Source organism: Mercurialis annua, linkage group LG7 (assembly GCF_937616625.2).
Source record: "Mercurialis annua linkage group LG7, ddMerAnnu1.2, whole genome shotgun sequence".
Classification (NCBI taxonomy): Eukaryota; Viridiplantae; Streptophyta; class Magnoliopsida; order Malpighiales; family Euphorbiaceae; genus Mercurialis; species Mercurialis annua.
The window spans coordinates 29,688,444-29,710,268 of NC_065576.1; the positions used below are offsets into that span (position 1 = coordinate 29,688,444).

Below are 21,825 nucleotides of genomic sequence, written 5' to 3' on the forward strand. Positions count from 1 at the left end.
CGACATCGAACGCTTAAAGCTTCATGGGGTACTCACAAGACACTCATCAAGACACACCTAAGGCACCACATGTTCTAAACCTGAAATATAACATTTCAGAATCAAGTCGGAAACACAACAAGAACATGAAATTGTTAAACAGACTGAATCGATTTATATTAGTGTTTTAGTAATTTAATTTTAAGAAATTTGGACATTTGGTATTAGGGCTGGAATTAATGAAATTCAGTATTAACCGAACTGAAATTTTTGGTTCGGTATGATTTGATTTTTTTGCCTTCAAATCAAAAGTTTTGTTCGGTTCAATTTGATATTTTTCCAAATTTCAGTTGGTCAGTTTTTGAGAATTTGCGACCAAACCGAACGAGCCGATACTCAGCCATATTTGGTACGGTTTGGACAGCCATACGGGTAGCGACTCCATAATGGAAGACCCAGTCAACACTGTCCCCTAATGAAGTAGGACCCAACGGAGAGTAGATTTGAAAAGTATAATTATTATTTTTTGCAAGAATTAAAGAAAGAGAAGAGGAGCATGGAGACCGAAGTTTCAGCGTAAGTTACCGAAACCTTTTTTTCTTTGGAGTTGATTTGACTATTGGGAAATTGAAAGTTGTTTATAGCATTTGCAGATTTGAGAGCAGCGAGATGGTATCGTGTTTGCTAGCATCGACACCCTTGTTAACGGAGTCATGGAGACTCTGCGATTTGGCCTCCGCCTCTAGTTTTGTAGCTGAACTCGTCGGAAGTACTGGGTATGCCGCCTTTTTTGCTGCCCAATTGGAGGAGAGCTGTGCCCATCTGGAGCCTCTGCCTCGCGGCCTTTTCTTTCCGTTGCATCACCAAACTGATCAGGATGAAGCAGAGGAGCCTCTCATGGTCCATTCTGGCTTCTTGCGTCTTTTCCTTTCTATCTATTCCACTCCAACATTTCAAAACCAGGTTATCTTCGTCTTTTATGCGTATGTTTGAGACGTTTTCGAAGTATGATTAAATTGAAAAAACGTGTACAGGATATGTGGTCTTATATAGGTGATATGAATATGAATTAGATGATACTATAGATGATTGGTAAACTAGATAGAAGCTAACGAGTGGTATTGCACGCAGATGTTATCAATCATGAATATTAGATGATACTATAGATGATTGGTAAACTAGATAGAAGCTAACGAGCGGTATTGGTCGCAGATGTTATCAATCATGCAGAAAAGCAAGTGTGTTGTTATAACAGGCTACTCTACAGGAGCAACACTGGCTTCTCTTTGTGCTCTCTGGCTCCTCTCTTACCTCCAATCCATTTCTTCTACCCTCTCCGTTTTATGCATCACTTTTGGTTCTCCATTGCTAGCCAATCGCTCTCTTTCTCGGGCCATTCTCCGCCAAAGATGGGCTGGAAACTTTTGTCATGTCGTATCCAAACACGACATCGTCCCCAGGCTACTATTCGCTCCTCAACTACACTCCTTTCGATCACTTGCTGCCGATTTACCTAATCAAACTAAAGCTGAAATTTTGCACATTGTATTGGCTTCACTTGACCAACACTCGGAAACATCTTGTTGCTTTTGGCCGTTTGGAAACTACCTTTTCTGCTCTGAAGATGGAGGTATATGTATCGAGAATGTAACGTGTGTTATCAAGATGATGCATTTGTTGCTTTCCACCAGTTCGCCCACCTCTTGCATACAAGATCATCTCAATTATGGATACTATATCGGGAAACTCTCTTTCCAGTTCTTGAGCAAGAGAAGTTTCCAGCCTGCTGGTGTGCTTCCTGATTCAAGCTATGACGCAGGTGTAGCCCTTGCTTTACAGTCCTCTGGAATAGCATGCCAGGTATTCTAAATTTCTTTAATTCATAATTCTCTAACACATAACTGATGTCATTTCTTTTTCAACCTAACTTGCAGGAGCCTGTTGCGCGACCAGCTGAAGATTGCCTAAAATTGGCTAGGCCAATGGGACGTACACCGAACCTCAACTGTGCTAATTTGGCTATTAAACTGTCTGAAATAACACCCTATAGAGCAGAAATAGAGTGGTATAAAGCATCTTGTGATCTCTCTGATGATCAAATGGGGTACTATGACTCGTTCAAGCAAAGGGGAGCCTCCAAGCGGGACTACAAAGTCAACATGAATCGGCATAAGCTGGCGCAGTTCTGGGACTGCGTAATCAGGATGTTAGAGAACAATCAGCTCCCTCATGATTTTCAGATGCGAGCAAAGTGGGTGAATGCAGCCCAGTTCTATAAGCTCCTGGTAGAGCCATTAGATATTGCAGAGTATTATAGAACAGGTATGCACCGAACCAAAGGCCATTATATTGGGAATGGAAGAGAGAAGAGGTACCGGATTTTTGATAGGTGGTGGAAAACAAGAGGGGTTCAAGAGGAAGAGCAGAATAGAAGGAGCAAGTATGCAAGTTTGACGCAAGATACCTGTTTTTGGGCGAGCGTAGAAGAAGCTAGAGAGTGGCTAGATAGAGTGAGAAGTGAGAATGATCCGACAAATCTGGCGCTGCTATGGGAAAGTATTGAAAGATTCGAGAGATACGGTAGAGAATTAGTGGAAAGAAAGGAGGTGTCCAAGGATGTAGTGGCAAGGAATTCGAGCTATTGTGTTTGGGTGAAAGATTATAATGAATTGAAATCACAGGTTGCGAGATTCTGTCCTCGGTTTCCGAGTTTAATGAACGGGGAAGTTGTTCCTTGATTGTTCCTGCTTATCCTACGACAACGATTTGCAGCAGGCTCATAATGAATCTCACTGTTGCTAAGCTTTTGCACCCCTCTTGGTATATAGTATTAACAGGAGTCATGTATACAAGATAATTTTTGATCTTACATAAAGCAGATGGAGTCCATGAAGTATATATATATAAACAGAATAGTTATTCTTTTACTTGTTGAGAGAAACATTTATTCCATAAAATTATAAATAAAGAAGAAAAGTAATTCTATATGCAATAGCTTTTTTTCCTTTGAAATAGCTGTTTTATCTGTTTCTTGCATATTTGAATCAAACATAATCTGTTGTCTCATACTGACTTACAAGGAATGATAAAAGTGATAAAAGAAAGAAGATAGATTAAAAATAATCAAAAGAGATGGACGCTCCTGCAATTCGCACTTTCACTATCTGGTTTCTTGTCAAAAAAGAAAGACGCAACATATTAATTATTTAAAGGCTTAATGGCATAAAAAATCATAAACTTTAGCGTGTTTTGCAAATTTAACATAAACTTTCAATTTTGGCAAATTAATACACAAACTTTTGATTTTTTGCAATTTTAGCACCGATCAATTCTCCTTTAAAAAAATAGAGAAAAATGCTGATGTGGAAGCCGGAATAGTGGTTATTCCGGTGTACACATCAGCATTTTTTTCACGAAAAATTGATCGGTGCTAAAATTGCCAAAAATCAAAAGTTTGTGTATTAATTTGCCAAAATTGAAAGTTTATGTTAAAGTTGCAAAATGCGTTAAAGTTTGTGATTTTTTACGCAATTAAGCCTTATTTAAATAATCTTTAATAATTTTATTATTGTTATTCAAAATTATTTGATAAATAATTAAATTTAATTATTTTTGAAGATATGCTAATTTAAATTTATTATTTTTTTGTTAAACTTAAAAATAAAAAAATATGTGCTAATTAGCCATAAAATTAAAATGTGTGCCAATTAACCATCACAAAGAGTACGCGCCAAGTCATGTTAAAAAATAAGGATTATATCATAAAATTCACCAATTATACATGTCAATTTAATCACCCTTTTTCAAAAGAGTCATAAAAATACAACTTTAATTTTTTTTCCAAATTCATACAGAGACATAATTTGCTGAGGTAACAGCCGAAAAATGGCCTACAACTCAGCAAATTACACTATTAAAAGAGTGTCACCTCAACATCATATATAGATTTTATAACAAATTTCAAAAGGCATTATTAAATTGAAAAAGCATACAAAGTTGGTAAATTTTTATGACATTGACCCTAAAACAATAGGGCAAATGATAAAAAAAATGATAGTTAAATGTATTTATGTATATAATGAAATTTATCATATTTTAATCAAAAAAAGGTCAAATTTCAATTGCTATTTGCAAGATGATGATATCAACCCAAACAACCTGAGTTTGCAAAACCTTAAACCAGATTATCCAATGAGGCTCTCCCTCTTGTAAATTAGACCTAAATAAATGACAGAAAATGAGATGGAAGGAAAAGGTAACTGGGAGATCTCAAAGAGACGCTAAAAGAAAAAAACAATTACCATAACCAGACCTAAACAACAAGGCAGAGCATGAGCTACTGTAGCCAGTAAGTTACTAATTTCTAGAGGTTTCTGACATTCTACAGATCACAATTCACAGCCTATGCACTATCTTACAACCAACACAAAATAAGGATCCTAAATCCCTGCAGCTATGCTAATGCTCCTAAGCTTCAGCGAGTGCCTTGTCGATAGCTTCCACATGATCTCGAAGCACATTCCACTGCGCACCGAGAAAATAAGTTAACACCGAGTAAATCCACCAAAACCATAGACAAATCACTTAAGTTTTATCAAACGTACCTGATCTACATTTAATGATATTCCTGTAACAAAAAAAAACAAAGTTATGATGCTGCAAGTGTTTAAGTACAAAAAGAATCCGGAACATAGAATAAATGAAATGCAATAAGAAATTGATCCTTAGCTTCCATGCATCTTTTCGTACAAGAAATATATGACGAGTGAGAAAAACTGAGAGGCTTCAAGGTCTCTTTGAAAAACAGTAGGCAGGTAAGACTCTTGACTATAAGGCAGGAGCTGGCATGGATTTTGATAGATTCTACAAAGCTTTCTTGTAGAGACGTTAGAGAAGATGAAATTTAAGAGACTTAAATTTAATATAGAAGCGCCTTAAGACAATGATTCAGCATGTCTCTCTTCTAGATATTACATCTCAAGTATAATGGAAAGGAATCTCCAATCCATGTGTTTGTTTGTCCAAAAGAGGCAATTAATAATTGTTCCTTTAAGCATCAACCCACAAGAATTAACACATACGTATGATTGTCTCCTGTCTTATCAAATATCAGTTAGTTCACTCTCAAGTTCGTCACTAGGCATTCGAAGTCATTTTTTAGAAATTATGAGTATTTACGTAATTTCCAGCTGTGCTGGATGGACTAGTCATGATGATTAATTCATATTAGACTTTATTTTATGGGATTATTACAATTTACCCCCTTAATTTAAGTCTGAAATACTACTATCCTAACCTTTGGCTTCTAAAAGGTCAACAATTTTCCGCCAACATTTGATCAAAATTCACTATCATCCCCCTTCTGCCATATCCCTTCGTTGTATTTTGGACCCAAAATGAGGTGATAAATAGTAAGTATCCCTTATTAAATGTATAGTCTCATTAAGGTATCTTAATTGGTTTAATATTTTTGTAGTTAGTATTAGTCTATGTTTTTCTAGTTTAAGATTCCCAGCTCTAGTAATACTAGGATTTATATCCATAAACATGTAAGCTTGTCTTACTTTATACTCAGATTCGAAGAGTTTAAAAAAAATTCAATTTATACTACTATAAATTGTATTGATTCAACTCACAGGCCTAAGTGCAATTGCATTGGACCTCAGGCGCGATCGCCTAAATCCGTCTAGAATATTTAATTATTTTCTCTTAATTTCTGAACCTGGAATTCTAAATTTAAGGTTAGCTTCCACAGTTTTTCTACTCAAAATTATGGAGAATAGATTTATCCAATCTGACCTACATCAATTTGGCATTCGAATCAGTGTAATAATGGTGACAGGTGCTGAATTGAACTCTAATTTTGAAGAAGAGTTTGCAACTATACAGGCAAACATTGATTGGAGCAAACAAATTTCTGCTAGTGTAAATCCATTTGGGGATTTGCAGGCATAAAGCAGAAGAGAATGATACCTCTTTTGCCAGGAAGTAGCTGGCCATCTTTGACGTAGAACTCGCGGATATCGACCCACACCTTTCCTTGCCAGTTCCTCACCGTCACTCTCCTGTTCTTCGATACCTGCAATTTCAAATATCAAACCCTAATCTTCATTCTTAACAATCAAAAGTCAAAACACACCCACCACTTTTATTACCTCGCAAACCACCAGTTCGTCCGACTCATCAGCAGCCGCAATCTTCGACGCTTTCTTGGGAGGCGCGTGTCCCTCGCTATTCTCATCCAACGCGCTCTCTTCTTCCTTTCTTTTTCCTCTTCCTGACATTTTCTCCAAAACTCTCTCTCCCTTCTGCTACTTGGGTCATTTCAAAACATCTTATATCATTGCTACTGTATTAAACAAAATATTTATTTTAGTTCCTCGATTGTTTTATCAATTTCTCTTTACTCCTGAACTTAAAATTATTTTCAATTTCGTCCATATTTCTTATCATGCTTAATACAAAATTAATAATCTCCTAATTAGTAAAATAAACATTAATTAATTTATTCTTAATTAAGAGATTGATGAATAATCCAACTAAGAGATCAAACTCTAATAATCCATTAAAGTTGTCTTCTTTGCATAATGTATACATCAACTCCTAAAGCAATTCAGCTAAAATTATTTTACATTTCGCTATATATAATCGATGTATGGACTCGAGTAATGAAAAAATAAATTAAGATCTTATATTGGAACCGAAAGGTTTTATAATAATTGGGGTATTAAGATGAATTGTGATTACAATTTGTTAAACGGTTTGGTTGTTGATCAGAATTGCATTTCCACATAATTCTTGAAGGAAAATAGATGTGAAATGAGTGATTTATGAGAAGGCATTATGAGTAAATTTATTTATTTACAATATATACAACTATAAATATATAAATATTATTTATTTGTTTTTTATGTATATTTTATTCATTATTGCTTTTAAATACTAACCATTCATTTTAATTTTTTTTATATCAATATATGACAATATCTACCACATATATCAAAATTTATGGTAAGTTAAATGAAATTTTTTCATTTTAAGTATAATTAATCATTTAAATTAAGTTTAATTTTATTTTAAACTTAATTTTAATCATTTAAATTTAATTTTTATAATATATGTACTTTTAATTTTTTGAACCGGTCAAAATAGAAACGGCAAACCAGGACCGGCTCGGAACCGTCCAAATGGCGGTTCAGGGTCGGTTCAGGTGTTCCTTAAATTGTGAACTCACAGTTCCGAACTGAAACTGTCGATTTGTGAAGAGTGTCCACCCCTATCATTGGTATCATCATTATCATGTTTGAATACCTTTATGGATTAATAAAATTAAGAAGGAATTATAAAAGAGAAAATTAGATCCAGTACCACCAAAAGCCTACTTAATCTCACTTTTACAGTCCGGCCCAGATCATTGAAAATATACGATTGTTTTCTTTTTCTTTTCACATCTATACCATCTCCGTTCCTTTTTACCGTTAAACATTTATAATAATACAGTTTCTAGCAAAATTCTGATTTCTCGCTACAATTTAGAATTTGTGTTTGCATGCGTTTGAAATTTGAATTCCACACATTTCCTTTTCAACCACTCCAATTTTTATCCTTTTTTTTCATTTTTTTTAAACTGTCTAGCCACGTTTGATCATCGTGTTCTAAATCCAGTTTTTAATTTTTTTCGTTTTTTACTATTGTTCTCAATACTAAGGCGATTACTAGGTCTGTTTCCAAAAAATCACCTAAATTTGCTGCTGTAATGCCTAAAATAAAAAAAACCTTTAAGCAAACAGAAGATTCAGTTTACTGAGAGTAGTGGTAACAAAGAGAGAATTGTAGATGAAGACGACGACGATGATTTCGAAGATGTTCCAGTTTCAAAGAAACAAAATGCTAAATCTGTTATTGCTTCTAATTCAAGGGTTGTGCGTATTGTGAAGGTATCATTTGATAGTTTTAATTTTTGTGCATTTCATATATTTTGTTAGTTATTAGTTAGTAATTATGGTATTTTATTAATTTTTGATATGTTTTTTAGTTTGTGAATGATTATTAGTTAGGTGTATTTGTTCATTTTAACAATAGTTTTTAAAAATAAAATTTTATTTTAGCTTTTAGGAATTTTAAATTTCATATTCCGCATTTTTTTTCTAATTCAAATGTTTGAGTTATGATTTTGTTTTTGGATACTTAAGTTTACAACTTATTTACCTATTCTATAGTTTACTTAATGTTAGTTAATGGTAATCTATTGTGTTTTGTGGTTCTTTGTTTGTACTTGATATGTTTGGTTCCTTATATTAAAGATTTGAGATAAGTTTACTAAATATTTTCTTTTAGTCTACTAGTGTTTTTTTTTTAATATATTGTACTCTTTTATTTGCATTTGTTCACGACTAGGAGTATTTCATTACGCATGAAGAGCATTTTCATTCAAAGATTATCTATAATGCTGGTGTTGATGTCATTTCTAATATTAAAAAGACTTTAACCCTGAAAACTCTAGAGAGATTTTCACAAACTTGCTTTGGGAAGTTTTTAGCTATGAATTTTTTTTAATTCAAGGGCAATTGATCCACTATTTGCTTCTTCCAGAGGTAAAATAGCATGTTTTTTTATGAGTTATGGATCAAAGTGCCTGGTCAGTTGTTAAAATTTTCTATTGATGAATTTGCTTTAATAGTGGACTGAAATGTATTGGTAGTGTTGATCTCAAGTTGTACCAAAATGAGGCTTCTGATTTCAAAACTAACTGTTTTGGAAATATAAAGAAAGTTCCGAAAAAGTTTTTGGAAGATAGCTTTCTTTCGAAGCGTTAGAGTAACAAGGAAGAGGCTTTTCAAATGGTTGTCTTATATTTCATTCAACTGTTTTTATATGATAACAAAAATGAGATAATTGTTCGTGATGAACATTTTAACCTTGTTTGTAGTGGCGACTTTGAAAAATTTCCCTTGGAGAAAAGATTTGTTTCATGCTACTTTGGGATTTTAAAAAGTAAACTCAGTTTATGGAGAAACTGTGATTTTTTAAAGAAAAAAATGAGAGCTTCTGGTGGTCCACCTTCAAGCCAATATTACGGATTCCCTTTAGCCTTCCAAACTTGGTTTGTGAGTGTTTCCCTGCTCTCGAAGGTGGAATAGCTTCTTGCTTTGGAACTCAAATTCCTCGCATTTTGCGTTGGAAGGTTACAACTCTTCTGAATTTGTCATATTTGTGCCGAAACCTCTTTGATCAATCTGCTGAACAGGTTTACGTTTTATATAATTTAATTAAATTATATTGAGTTTGTTTATGAACCTTGGTTTATTTTATTTATTTTAATAAATACTTCGTAAACTGTTGGAACACTATTGGTAGACTATTTAATAGAATTTTTTAACTCTATGTATATAAACATGTATATGAGTTTATTTAATTGTTTATTATATGATGTTTTCCTATTTTTTGTTCAGTTAAAATTTTGCAATATGAAACCAACCGACGAGGAGAGGTCATTGTTGAACTTAGAGGGGTTGTTTGTTAAAGGAAAGCGTAAAGTCGAAACAGGGCTAGAGGATAATGAAGGAGTTTTTTTGAAAACCAAAATTCATAAATTGGTTTTGAATCAGTCAAAGATGTTCAATGAATTCTGCTTTCAAGACATTTATAGAGACCCAATTATCTGATGTCAAAATCAGTTTTCTAATGTCAAGAATCAATTGATTGAATTGAAAAGTCTAATCACCGCGGCTGCCCGTCGAGATACTATTGAGGTAAACATTTAGTAGTCCATTGTTATATAGCTAGTAAACTTTTTATGTAATTCATTTTATACGTGTACTTTACTTTGTTATTCTTTGTTTTTGATATTTTGTGCAGGTGGATGCTCATGTTCTTATTTCTTCTTTCGAAGAAACTGTTAGTGAACATTCGATGAAAACTAATCAAGAAGACAAAACTAATAATGATGACATTGATAACAAGGGTGATGAGAATGAGAAGAATAAGAAAGTGGAAAATGATGACATTTTTTGGAAGGATGATGCGAATGATCCTACTGACAAACCGAAAAGTGATGACAGCGATGACAGCGGTGATGATAAGGATCATATGAATGACCATACTGATTACATGGATGATGACGGCAGTGAGGATAAGAATGACCAGCCTCGCAATAATGAGGAAAGTGATGATAGCGAAAATAGCGACGATGACATGATAGATGATAAGAGTGAAAGAGATGGTAGAGAAGGTAATAAAAAAATGATGATGAGAAAAAGGATGACTCAAGTTATGGGAATGCAATTAACTTTTCCAATGTTGGTTTAATTATGGGTACAAAGATCGTGAGGATGGTGAAAGTTCTAAAAATGAAGTCGATGAGGGTAATGATGTACTAAAAGAGAATAAAAAAAGGTCATACAACGAAGCAAAAACGTAATTTTTCTTGCTATTTGTATTTTTTATTAAATTATTTCCTGACTTTATATGGTTATTAACTTTTCATTTTTTTTATGTAAGGCTGATTCTGGTGATAATCGTCCTACTTTCAATCTTTTAGAAGCAAGTTATACTCAAGGGACTTCTAGTACATTTGATTCAGTTGAAATAATGACTTTTACCAAAGTCGTTGATCTTGCTGAAAGGGAAGCTGACCTTGTTTCTACTGTAATTATTAATTATTTCTGTTATCCTGTTTCAGTGATTATTATAGGTTTATTAATGGTTTACTTATGGTTTACTAATAGTTTGCTAATTGAAATTTAATTTTCATTTTTTGAAAAATACTTTTGTTGTTGTTTGCTTGTTATTAATATATTGTTTTTTCAATTTTATAAGGTGATGATGTCGATTCTTATTTTGAAAAGAAAGTTGACGAGAGGATTAATGTGATGTAAAAGGGTGAAAATGATATCAAAGATAACGGACAAGGTAGAATTGATTGCCATTAGTCTTTTAAGTAATTTACTTGTTGTTTTTTTTTTCTTATTAAATTTTTATCTTTTCTTTTTTTAAGGTTGATTCTGTTGATAGTCGTTCTACTCTCAGTATTTTTGAAGAAAGTACACAAGGGACTTCTAGTACATTTGACTCAATTGAAATAAGTGCTATCGATAAAGCTGAAAGAGACGCTGTAGATAAAGCTGAAAGAGACGTTGGACCTCTTCTAAAGGTAATTGTTTATTACTTTGATTTTGTTTTAAAGTACATCACTGTTTTTTTAACAATTTATTAATAGTTTACCAATCGTTTACCAATAGACATTTTATTTGTATTTTTCGTAACTGAATATAGTTTATTCTTATATTTGTTTGTCTTTGATAAAATCATAAGCAAACCTTAGGTAAACTCTGTTAATGTACTAAATGAAATCTATGTTTTAGTAAACTTCCAAATTTATGCTTTAAATGAAACATAAACTTACCTTATGGTATATTGTTGGTAAAACATAAGTAAACTTAAAAAAATAAAAGTAAAAATTGAATGTAAAAATGTACCTTCATTTTCAAAGAAATTGCATCGTTATCTCTGAGATCATTTTATGCTTTGCTTGTCAACTTAGTCATTGTACAAATTGTAGAATTGCTATTCGTGTAAGTCCATTTTTGCGTCAAAAATCTCAAATATTCAAGAAGTGTCACTATTGGTAACTCCCTAACTACCTTGATAGCTGCATCTATAGATTCAGCTATATTTGATCGAGAACCTATTGTCTGTGCAATGTGCTCTTGCCCATTTTCCGAACCCAATTCTTTCCAGGTAGGGTCAAATTGTAACATTTATAGCATCAAGTTGTTCCATGAAATAGTCAAAAGTCTGAACTGAGTAAGAGTTTGTAGCTCCATTTGCATTGTTTTTCTTTCCAAACCATCGATTAACATAGTTTAATAAATGGTATATTCAAATTCCATGACTTGCTTCTGGAAAAACGTTTCTGGCTGCCTCAGATATGCTTTCGTGCCTATTTGATACTATTCACAATCCATCCCTCCGACCAAAAGCTTCTAGCAATTTTTTTAAGTAAAAGTATTCCCAAGAAGCATGATTTTCAAAATCAACAACAGGAAATGCTAGGGGGAAAATCTTATTGTTCCCGTCTTGGGTGGATGCTGTCAATAGCATTCCACCATTGGTTGATTTCTGTCACGACCTAATCACAGGACCGAGACCGGCGCTAGGGAATGGGAGTGGTTGCTCCGAAACCCGTAGCTAGCCTAAAATCGTAAAATAATTTTTCGCGAACATAAACGTCATGCATGACAGACATAAACACGTGTCATGCTGGAAGCACATGCCAGTCATACATATCCTCTGGCAGTCACAATATGAAAACGCAGCTAGCGTAAAATATTAACAAACTTTAAAACATTAAAGTTATATTTACAGAAAACTATATATTATAAGCTGACTTGCAAAATACTTATCTACTTCAGCTCTAAGAGTAAAGTACTGTTTCTTTACATACTCAAAAATACAGACTTCTGGAAGTAGGATAGAAGTCCGTTGCTTCAAAGCGTCTTTATCCTGAAAGGAAATCTGTGAGGGGCCAGTATATTGGGATATACTGAGTGAGTTCATACATTTACAAATAAGTATTCAAATAAAATATAAAATCGTAATCAATCGTATGCAGCCAAGTACGAGATCCGACTGAAACCTTAATCCTCAAACATACTAAACATCAATCAAGCAACCCAATCATTAATATCAAATTGTGAGTCCAACTCACTGGTGGGTCCAACCTACTAGATACGGGGACTCCAGGCTACACCGTAGCCGAGTGCTCGCTCGTATCGAACTATACCTCAAATCTCAAATTTCATGATCATAGTCAGCTCATAGTTGTATCAAATCAAAACTGGTGATCACACAGTCCTATTGCCTCTCAATAGGTAGCACGTTCCATCAGATCAATACTGGGTTCAAAGCAAGCGTATGCGCAACTCATACAAAAATTTCGCATATAAAACATGCAGTTTAAATATAAAGCAATATAAAATAATTGCTTAAATAAATACTTTAAAAGCAAATCGTATAAACTCACTGAAAACGCTTATCCAAAAATATGTCGGGGCTTTAGAACGTCAAGCTTCCCGAACTACTGGTCCAGCTGTTTCTTGCCTCGCCGGATCTAAAACAAATTTTAAAATATTTGACTCATATCAGAATCCTATTCTAAGATTGAATCTAGACTCGATACACGATACTTTATATTATCATTAACCGTCGTGATTCTCACGTATATTCCGATAAACAGTATCTAAATCGTTTACGGATTGTATATCATTTCTAATTCAATTCTCGTTTAACCTCATTAGGTTAACTGCTAACATTAATCGATACCTAATTGTTTTCAATCGATTTTCAATCTTGACTCGCGTATTCTAACGAACATTCAACAATAAAAATCGGGGTGCGAGGGTCGGAGGGTACACGTTCGTGCAGGGGGTACACGATCGTGTACCTTGATGGTACACGTTCGTGCACCATGTATTGGTGCACGTTCGTGTACCTTGGTACACGTTCGTGCACCATTGATGGTACACGTTCGTGCACCATAAGTGCACGATCGTCCCCCGGAATGTATTTCCGGGGTTTCCGATCTGCTATATACGTAAAAACGCTCCAAACTCAACCAAAACGCGTATCCTAAGCTCAAAACGCTATATATCAATCCTATAATCAATAAAACGATAAAATCGTTTCGTGGCCTAAAACTTTGAATCGATATAACTCAAAATATATCCGTTTAAACGAGAAAACGTCAAGCTTACCGTGATTCGCCTCGTGAATACGATCAACTCGAGCTATTAAACGTCGGAAACGGACGAGAAACGGAAACCGCGCGACGAAACGTAATCGTTTGCCGTTTTCGGATCGAGAGAAAAGAAGATGATGAAGGTTCTGTAACCTTCATAAGAAAGGTTTAATTTATATATGCAATCCGGCTAAATTGCACTTTGGTCCTTGAAACTTTTCAAAAGTTTCAATTTAGTCCATAACCTATTCGCGTCCAACTTTTAAACGATCTCCGATCGACTCGAAACTTTTACCACTAATAATATAAATTATTTCACGGACTTTGGCGAAATAATTTCCGTTACGGGATTTATAATTTTTTTTATATTAATTTCTAAAGTTAAATCCTTAATTCCCGTAAAATTGCTTAACAAAAATTATTCTAAATTCCTGATATAATTAAATTAAATTCTCCTTAATTTAATTTATCGGAAATCATGACACGTGGCACGACTTAATTACCTTAAAATATTTTGGGGTATTACATTCACCCCCCCTTAAAATAAATTCGTCCTCGAATTTAAAACTTAGCCACGTACCTTGAGTAAATAGATATGGGTACTTCTGCCTCATATCTTCTTCTGTCTCCCACGTGCACTCTTCTACGGATTGACTCCTCCATAAAACTTTCACCATTGGAATTCTCTTCGTCCGCAATTGTCGTATCTGCGTATCGACAATCTGCACGGGCCGCTCTTCGTATGTCAGTTCTTCGCTGACATCTACCGCTTGTGGTTGGATTATTCGAGAGGGGTCTGGTACATATTTCCGAAGCATGGAAATATGGAAGACAGGATGAATTTGCAACATCTCTGATGGCAAATCCAGCTTATAGGCAACTGAGCCTATACGTTCTATAATCTGATAAGGTCCGACATATCTCGGAGCCAACTTACCCTTCTTTCCGAAACGAATCACTCCCTTCATCGGTGATACTTTAAGAAACACGTAGTCTCCGATCTGAAATTCGATATCTTTCCTCTTGGGGTCCGCGTAACTCTTCTGTCGACTGGAAGCAGTATTCAAACGCTGCTTTATCAACGGGACTTTTTTTGACGTAATCTGGATAATCTCTGTTCCAGTGAGCTTCCGTTCACCGACTTCATCCCAACAAATAGGGGATCGACATTTACGCCTGTATAACGCTTCGTATGGTGCCATCTCAATGATCGAATGATAGCTGTTGTTGTAGGCGAATTCGACTAGAGGTAGGTACGTATCCCAACTACCTCCGAAGTCTAGTATGCACAGTCGAAGCATATCTTCTATCGTTTGAATCGTCCGTTCAGACTGGCCGTCCGTCTGAGGATGAAACGCAGTGCTGAAATTCAATCGCGTTCCTGACGCGTCTTGTAAGCTCTTCCAGAAATGAGAGGTAAATACGGAACCTCTATCTGAAACGATTGACACGGGAACTCCGTGTAGGCTTACGATCTTATCGATGTAAATCTCTGCCAACTTTGCTGCAGAATACGTTGTCTTGATCGGAATGAAGTGCGCTGACTTCGTCAAACGATCTACGATTACCCAAATGGAATCAAAACCTTTCTGCGTCTTGGGCAATCCGACTGCGAAATCCATCGTTATTTGTTCCCATTTCCACTCCGGGATGGGTAACGGCTGAAGAAATCCGTAAGGTCGTTGATGCTCCAACTTGACTTGCTGACAAGTTGGACATTTCGCCACAAACTCCGCGATGTCCTTCTTCATTCCGCTCCACCAATACGTTGTCTTGATGTCATGGTACATCTTCGTGGAACCTGGATGAACGCTATAGATCGTCCCATGAGTTTCTTCCATGATCTTTTGTCTCAAGTCTTCCACGTCTGGAACGCACATTCGATTTCCATATTTCAGCATGTCGTTGACGATACTGAAATCTTGACTCTTTCCTTGTTGAACTTCCTCAATTAAATACTTTAATTGAGGGTCGTCCGCTTGCAACTCTTTGATTTAATCTATCAACGTCGATCGTATCGTTAGCTGAGCCATTAGGTTTCCGAGAGATGAAATCTCGAACTCAATCCTTTGGCTAAACATCGCGTAAATCTCGTTGATTAATGGTCTCCGCCATGTCGTCGTAACATGGGCGAGACTTCCTGCTGATTTCCTGCTTAAGGCATCTGCCACGACGTTGGCCTTGCCTGGGTGGTATTGTATCGTGCAGTCATAATCTTTTAGTAGCTCCATCCATCTCCTCTGTCTGAGGTTCAATTCTCGCTGATCGAAAATGTATTTCAAAATTTTATGATCTGTAAAGATCTCGCACGTAGCGCCGTATAAATAATGCCTCCAGATCTTTAACGCGAAAATCACTGCTGCTAATTCCAGATCATGCGTCAGGTAGTTTGTTTCGTTTTTCTTAAGCTGTCGCGAAGCGTATGCAATCACTCTACCGTGTTGCATAAGGACGCATCCTAGTCCAACTCTTGACGCATCACAGTAAACTGTGAACCCTTCAGTTCCTTCTGGTAGTGCTAAGACTGGTGCCGTCGTCAGCCACTCTTTCAGTTTCAGAAAACTGAGCTCACACTAGTCCGTCCAGTTGAATTTCGCGTTCTTCTGAGTTAGCTTCGTCAAAGGTACAGCGATCTTCGAAAAGTCCTGTACAAATCGTCTATAATATCCCGCTAAACTAAGGAAACTTCTAACTTCCGTAACTGATTCAGGCCGTTTCCATTCTATCACAGCTTCAATCTTCTTTTGCACAAATAGTACTGGTGCACCCCACGGGGATACACTCGGTCTGATGAAACCACGATCAAACAATTCTTCTAGTTGATCTTTAAGTTCTTTGAGCTCTACTGGCGCCATTCGATAAGGAGGTATCAATATCGGCTTCGTGCCGGGAGCCAATTCGATACAAAACTCAATCTCGCGATCAGGGGGTAATCCAGGTAATTCCTCTGGAAAAACGTCTGGATATTCTGACACCACTGGTACGTCGCTTAAATTTACACTTTTCTTCTCCACGTCTCGTACTATCGCTAAGAATCCTTGACATCCCTTTTTCAACATACGACAAGCTTTAATAGCTGAAATGATACTTGTAGAAGGTTCCATCTTGTCACCCTGAATTGAAACCGCTTCAATTCCAGGCGTGTTAAACGTTACTGTCTTCTTCCGGCAATCCACATTGGCGTAGTGCTGAGCTAGCCAATCCATTCCTAATATGACATCAAAAACTAATACCTCGAGTAAAATCAAGTCAACTAACAAATCTCGTCCATGAACTCTTACAGGACAAGACGGATAAACGATATTAACTTCCACACTCTCTCCGACTGGAGTAGCTACTGACAAAGGATTCCTAAGGTACGCTGGTTGCACTCCTAACTTACTAGCGAAACTAGGCGAAACAAATGAATGTGTAGCGCCCGGATCAAACAAAATTAATGCGTCTTGAGTAGCGATAGGAAAGGTACTTTGCACCACCGCATTGGAAGCCTGAGCCTCCTGAGGATTCAGTGCAAAGACCCTAGCCTGACTCCCGCCAGCCTGCGAAGTCTGGCCAGTACCACGTCCTCCGCCATTTCTTCCTCCACGATTTCCATAACCACGGCCTCTCTGGCCAGTGAAGGTACTTCCTGTCTGATCATATCCTGACGCTGCCTGATGTGCAGTCCTCTGCTGCTGATAAGAAGGTCGTACTACAGTAGTCATCGAACCCTGGGGCATCTGCCTCGGACAATCTCTAGCAAAATGGCCCCGTTGACCACAGTTAAAACATGCTCCACTAGCAATGTAGCACGCGCCGTAGTGCCTCCTATTATAGTTCAAACATAAAGGAACTCCGCCTCCCATATCACTCATCGATCTGGCACTAAATTCGGTGCCTGAAGTACTGACTCTAGTTCCATGTCGAGCTCTCTTATTTCTCTACTGACGTGACGGGGGTCGAGAATAACTTCTAACGTATGATTGGGTAGGTGCGCTCTGTACGCTGCGGAACACATCACTCCTCACAGGCGCAACATTGGAAGGATCGAGAATCTTCCCAAAACGGATCAGAGAAACTTCCATTTGTCTAGCACTATCGATCAGTTGTACTAGGGTCCTTCCGATATCAGACTTCAGACTCACAAAGTCAGCTCCTAGACCCTCTACAAACCTCGAGTTCACTCTAACTGGGTCTGCAGTCAGGTCTGGTGCAAACCTACTCACCCTGGTAAACTCCGTCACAAACTCTTGCACAGACCGATTACCTCTACTCAGGGTCAGCCACTGATTACGATAACTTTCCGTCACCGCATATGGTAGGAAAAATTCTCTATAACGATTCACGAATTCAGCCCAAGTCATAGTGTCCATGGTTGGCTGAATGTGCTGCTGAAACCAATCTTTCGCGGGTCCTTTCATTGACATTTCCATTATTGCTGTTCTACTCTGATAATCCTTCTGACGTATTTCTAGAACTTTCCACTTCTCTATTCATCTTACTAAATCTTGAGGGTATATGAGTTTCCTCATTATACTTTCTTTCATATTATCCACAATTCTTACATTTACTGACACATATGCCCATACGCGTGCTTTTCTCCTTATGCTAGAATTTTACAACTTAACTTTTCTCCTTTCTGTTAACGCAACTTATAACTCTTAATGCTGATATTAGTAACTTTACTTAATATCAGTCATATATCATCATTATCTCTCTTGATCTATCCAAATTCGAACCTTCACATCTTACTGGATTATCTTCTTCATCGTCCGTATCCTTCCTCTTTCTATTTCTGTATCTTCAAACGCTGATATTGATAAGGTTATATATCCATTAAATATCGCTTCATGTTCATCATTCATAGTATCATCTTCTTGTTCTTCATACTTTTAATCTCTCTCCTCCAATATGTCCCTCGATTGCTACATTACTTATATTGACATAAGAATAATCATTATACTCTTCATCCTTTCGTATTTGTTACGTTTCTTTCATCTATCATGACTCTCTGTCATTTCATCTTTTATTCTATCATAAGGATAAATACCGTATCCTTAAATATTGCCAGCGCATCGCATCTTGTCTGCATATGCTCTCCAGCGATAACTCCTTATTCACATTCTCCTTTAGCTTCACTAGCTCTGCTGCAAATAATTGTTAACATGGCTTTATTCTGTTATTGGGGTCTATTTTATATGTCTTATTCTTATTTATTAGAAATCTTTTATTATTCGTCGCAGAGTTTCACATCTGAGTTTACTTATCAAACAAAAGATTTCAAAACATTCTTTGGCTGGCCAGCTCTTTAAAATCACTTTTCATAAATCGTTTGAAATCGTCAATACAATTGTAGCTCAGAGTGATGACATCTCTCATCACTAAAGAGTTGCTCGAAATCGCATTTTCTTTTATCATTACAAAGATATGATGCATGATCTAAATTTTTGAAAATTATTCTGTTATGCATTCATATCGTGATTATGTGATGTTATATGCGATGACTGAACACAATTGTACCTTGAAAAATCATAAAAACTTTCAAAATTTTCATGAAATCGTAAGTTTACTCTAGATTGTACACTCTGCGACTATCAAAGGCTTTCTTTATACTTATTAAGTATATTTCAAATTTTTGTGTTGCTGTCATTTTTCTGGCTATTCTTCTGTCACATCACTTCTTTCTCCATGTCTCTGATAACTCAATTTACTTCAAAGTTCTTTATTGCTGTAATCACCACATCCACTTCTTCAACACTCTGTACCACGTCATATACAGACGCAGGTACCGATGTTCCACATCGATTTCCTTATCTTCCCATTTGGAAACAATCTCCAACATGGAAAGATAAACTCTATCTTAGGAAGACGAGACTATTTAGGAAGACGTTCCTAAATAGGACTCATGTCTGAATAAGGTAGATCACGACAAATCATGGTGAATCCCTACAAAGTAGCTCGATCCCTACAAAGTAGGATTCACTTACCTATTATGACTCTACAAGGTATGCATTCATCTACTATAAAAGGAACATGAGGTATGCCTAGAATCACAATTACATTCATATACTCAAAACGCTGCTCAAAGCTCTAAACTGACTTTAGCATCGGAGAGTTAATCGGACCAGCACCGTCCGGTTAGCTTCTATCCTGTTTTGCAAGTCTCATTCACCGGTTCAGAAGGCAAACTCCATGAAGAAGCATAGCTTATGCTAAATTTTCCTTATATAAAATGCAGTTCAAGGTTTTTCTAATCTTAAATATTATTTGATTTATATATAAATTAAGTGATAATTTTCTGAAATATATGTTTCGATAATTTATTTACATTTTTACCTGTGAAATTTTGACTTTTCTTTTCTGACTTCTCTTATTTACAAAAAAATACTTTTTTTTAATTTCACATATACCTTTTTCGGTTTCCAATTTTAATTTTCGGTTTTTGTCGGTTCGGTCGACCGAACCGACTGATTGCACAGCCCTATTTTTCAGTTTTTAATAATTTATTCTCTTTTTTATAGATTTTTTCCTGGAAGGTAACAATAGATATATATTGTTTTTATAGAGTAAGATTAGTGGATATATAGCATATATTTAGTGTATTTATAGTGTATTTATGGCATTTTGTAGTGTTTTTGTGGTGTATACTATGAAAACACTGCAAATATATCAAACACTGTAAATTCATCATATATATACTAAAAAACGGCAGAAATACACAAAAAAACATAGATATCCCAAAAAATACCAGAAATACACGATAAATACATCAGAAAAACACTAAAACGGATATATATTATAAAATTACTACAAATGCACCATAAATCAATTTGTTCTTTACAAAATCAGTAGCAATAAACAAATTTATGAATAAGAGAAAGACAAAATAAATAATTCTATGAATAATAAAACAATTTTATAAACAAACAATTAGAAATTTACAATAATTTATTTACAAAATGTTTAAATCATTACAAAAAACCTAAAAAATTACACAAATCTAAAAACGAGTCGAGAAATCCATAGCACGAACGGAAGAGACGAACTGACTAGCGCGAACGGAAAAGACGAACGGAAAAATGACCGAAAACGACGAAAAATCTATCAGAAGTAGACGAACTGAAGCGCGAACAAAAAAGACGAACAGATAAGTAACCAGAGAAGACAAACTTAAAAATCAAAGGAAAAAGAAGAAAAAAAAGAAGAGAGAACTTTGAGAGAGAAGAGATAAAAAAGTGGTTATGTAAAAATTTAACTTAAAATGAGATAAAACTTTTATATATAGTGCGTATTTTTATAAATTAGTTAGAAAAATAAGTAGCATAAAAAATAAGGGAAAAATGACCCAAAATGGTATAATTAAATTTGAAAAACAAATATTTAGTGGGAATATCCCATAAATTAATAAGAAGAAATTAGCTCAAAAGTATTTCAAGTTTTCACCATTTTGAAAAGACACAAAAATTTATCAACCATATCTAAATATAATATTCGACAACAAAATTTGTACTTTAAATATATTATATTAAATAAATAATTAAAATTAATAATTCATAATAACTTAACTACTAAATTAAATTTAAATTAAACAATTGTTTCTCAACTGTTAAATTTTTATATTTATATTTTAATAATATGTTCAAATATATATATATATATATATATATATATATATATATATATATATATATATATATATATATAAAGTAAATATGTAGTCTCTAGCTCAAGTATGTAGATATTTTAATATATTGTTTTACCTAAATCAAAAAAATGAATAGATACTATTTACGTAAACTTTAATTTAGTGACTTAAACCTACTTTTGTATAGTTCCTTATTTTTTGTTGCTAAAACTGTAGGGCTGAGCATGGAACAATTAACCGTCCTTAAATTTTATTGGCTTAAATGCTCCAAAAATCACCAACTTTCGCGTGTTTTTGGTATTTAACACGAATTTTTAATTTTGGTATATAAATACATGAACTATTTAATTTTTGCAATAATAACACGGACACTGTTTTTGATAAAAAAAAATGTAAGCACAGTCTTATATGCAAAAATTAAATAGTTCATGTATTTATATGTCAAAATTAAAAATTTGTGTTAAATACCAAAACAAGTGAAAGG

At 35.1% G+C, this 21,825-nt stretch overlaps 2 protein-coding genes across 3 annotated transcripts; one reads left to right on the plus strand and one right to left on the minus strand.

Annotated features, from left to right (window-relative positions):
- The first annotated feature begins 448 nt into the window (after positions 1–448).
- LOC126656199 (lipase-like PAD4) lies at positions 449–2,971 on the plus strand. 2 transcript variants are annotated; one of them, XM_050350713.2, is made up of 4 exons: positions 449–555; positions 633–942; positions 1,192–1,839; positions 1,914–2,971. In XM_050350713.2, the coding sequence occupies exons 1-4, from the start codon at positions 536–538 to the stop codon at positions 2,715–2,717; spliced, it is 1,782 nt and encodes a 593-aa protein (XP_050206670.1). In that variant the 5' UTR covers positions 449–535; the 3' UTR covers positions 2,718–2,971. The 2 variants fall into 2 exon arrangements, with proteins under 2 accessions (XP_050206670.1, XP_050206668.1); XM_050350711.2 differs by having other exon boundaries at positions 466–555; positions 624–942.
- A 1,289-nt stretch (positions 2,972–4,260) lies between these two features.
- On the minus strand, positions 4,261–6,302 carry LOC126657669 (RNA polymerase II transcriptional coactivator KIWI-like). The gene is made up of 4 exons (XM_050352398.2): positions 6,135–6,302; positions 5,953–6,058; positions 4,584–4,606; positions 4,261–4,503 (listed from the first exon to the last, which is right to left on the minus strand). Exons 1-4 carry the CDS (start codon positions 6,261–6,263, stop codon positions 4,447–4,449), a joined length of 315 nt encoding a protein of 104 aa, XP_050208355.1. The 5' UTR covers positions 6,264–6,302; the 3' UTR covers positions 4,261–4,446.
- Between the last annotated feature and the right edge of the window lie 15,523 nt (positions 6,303–21,825).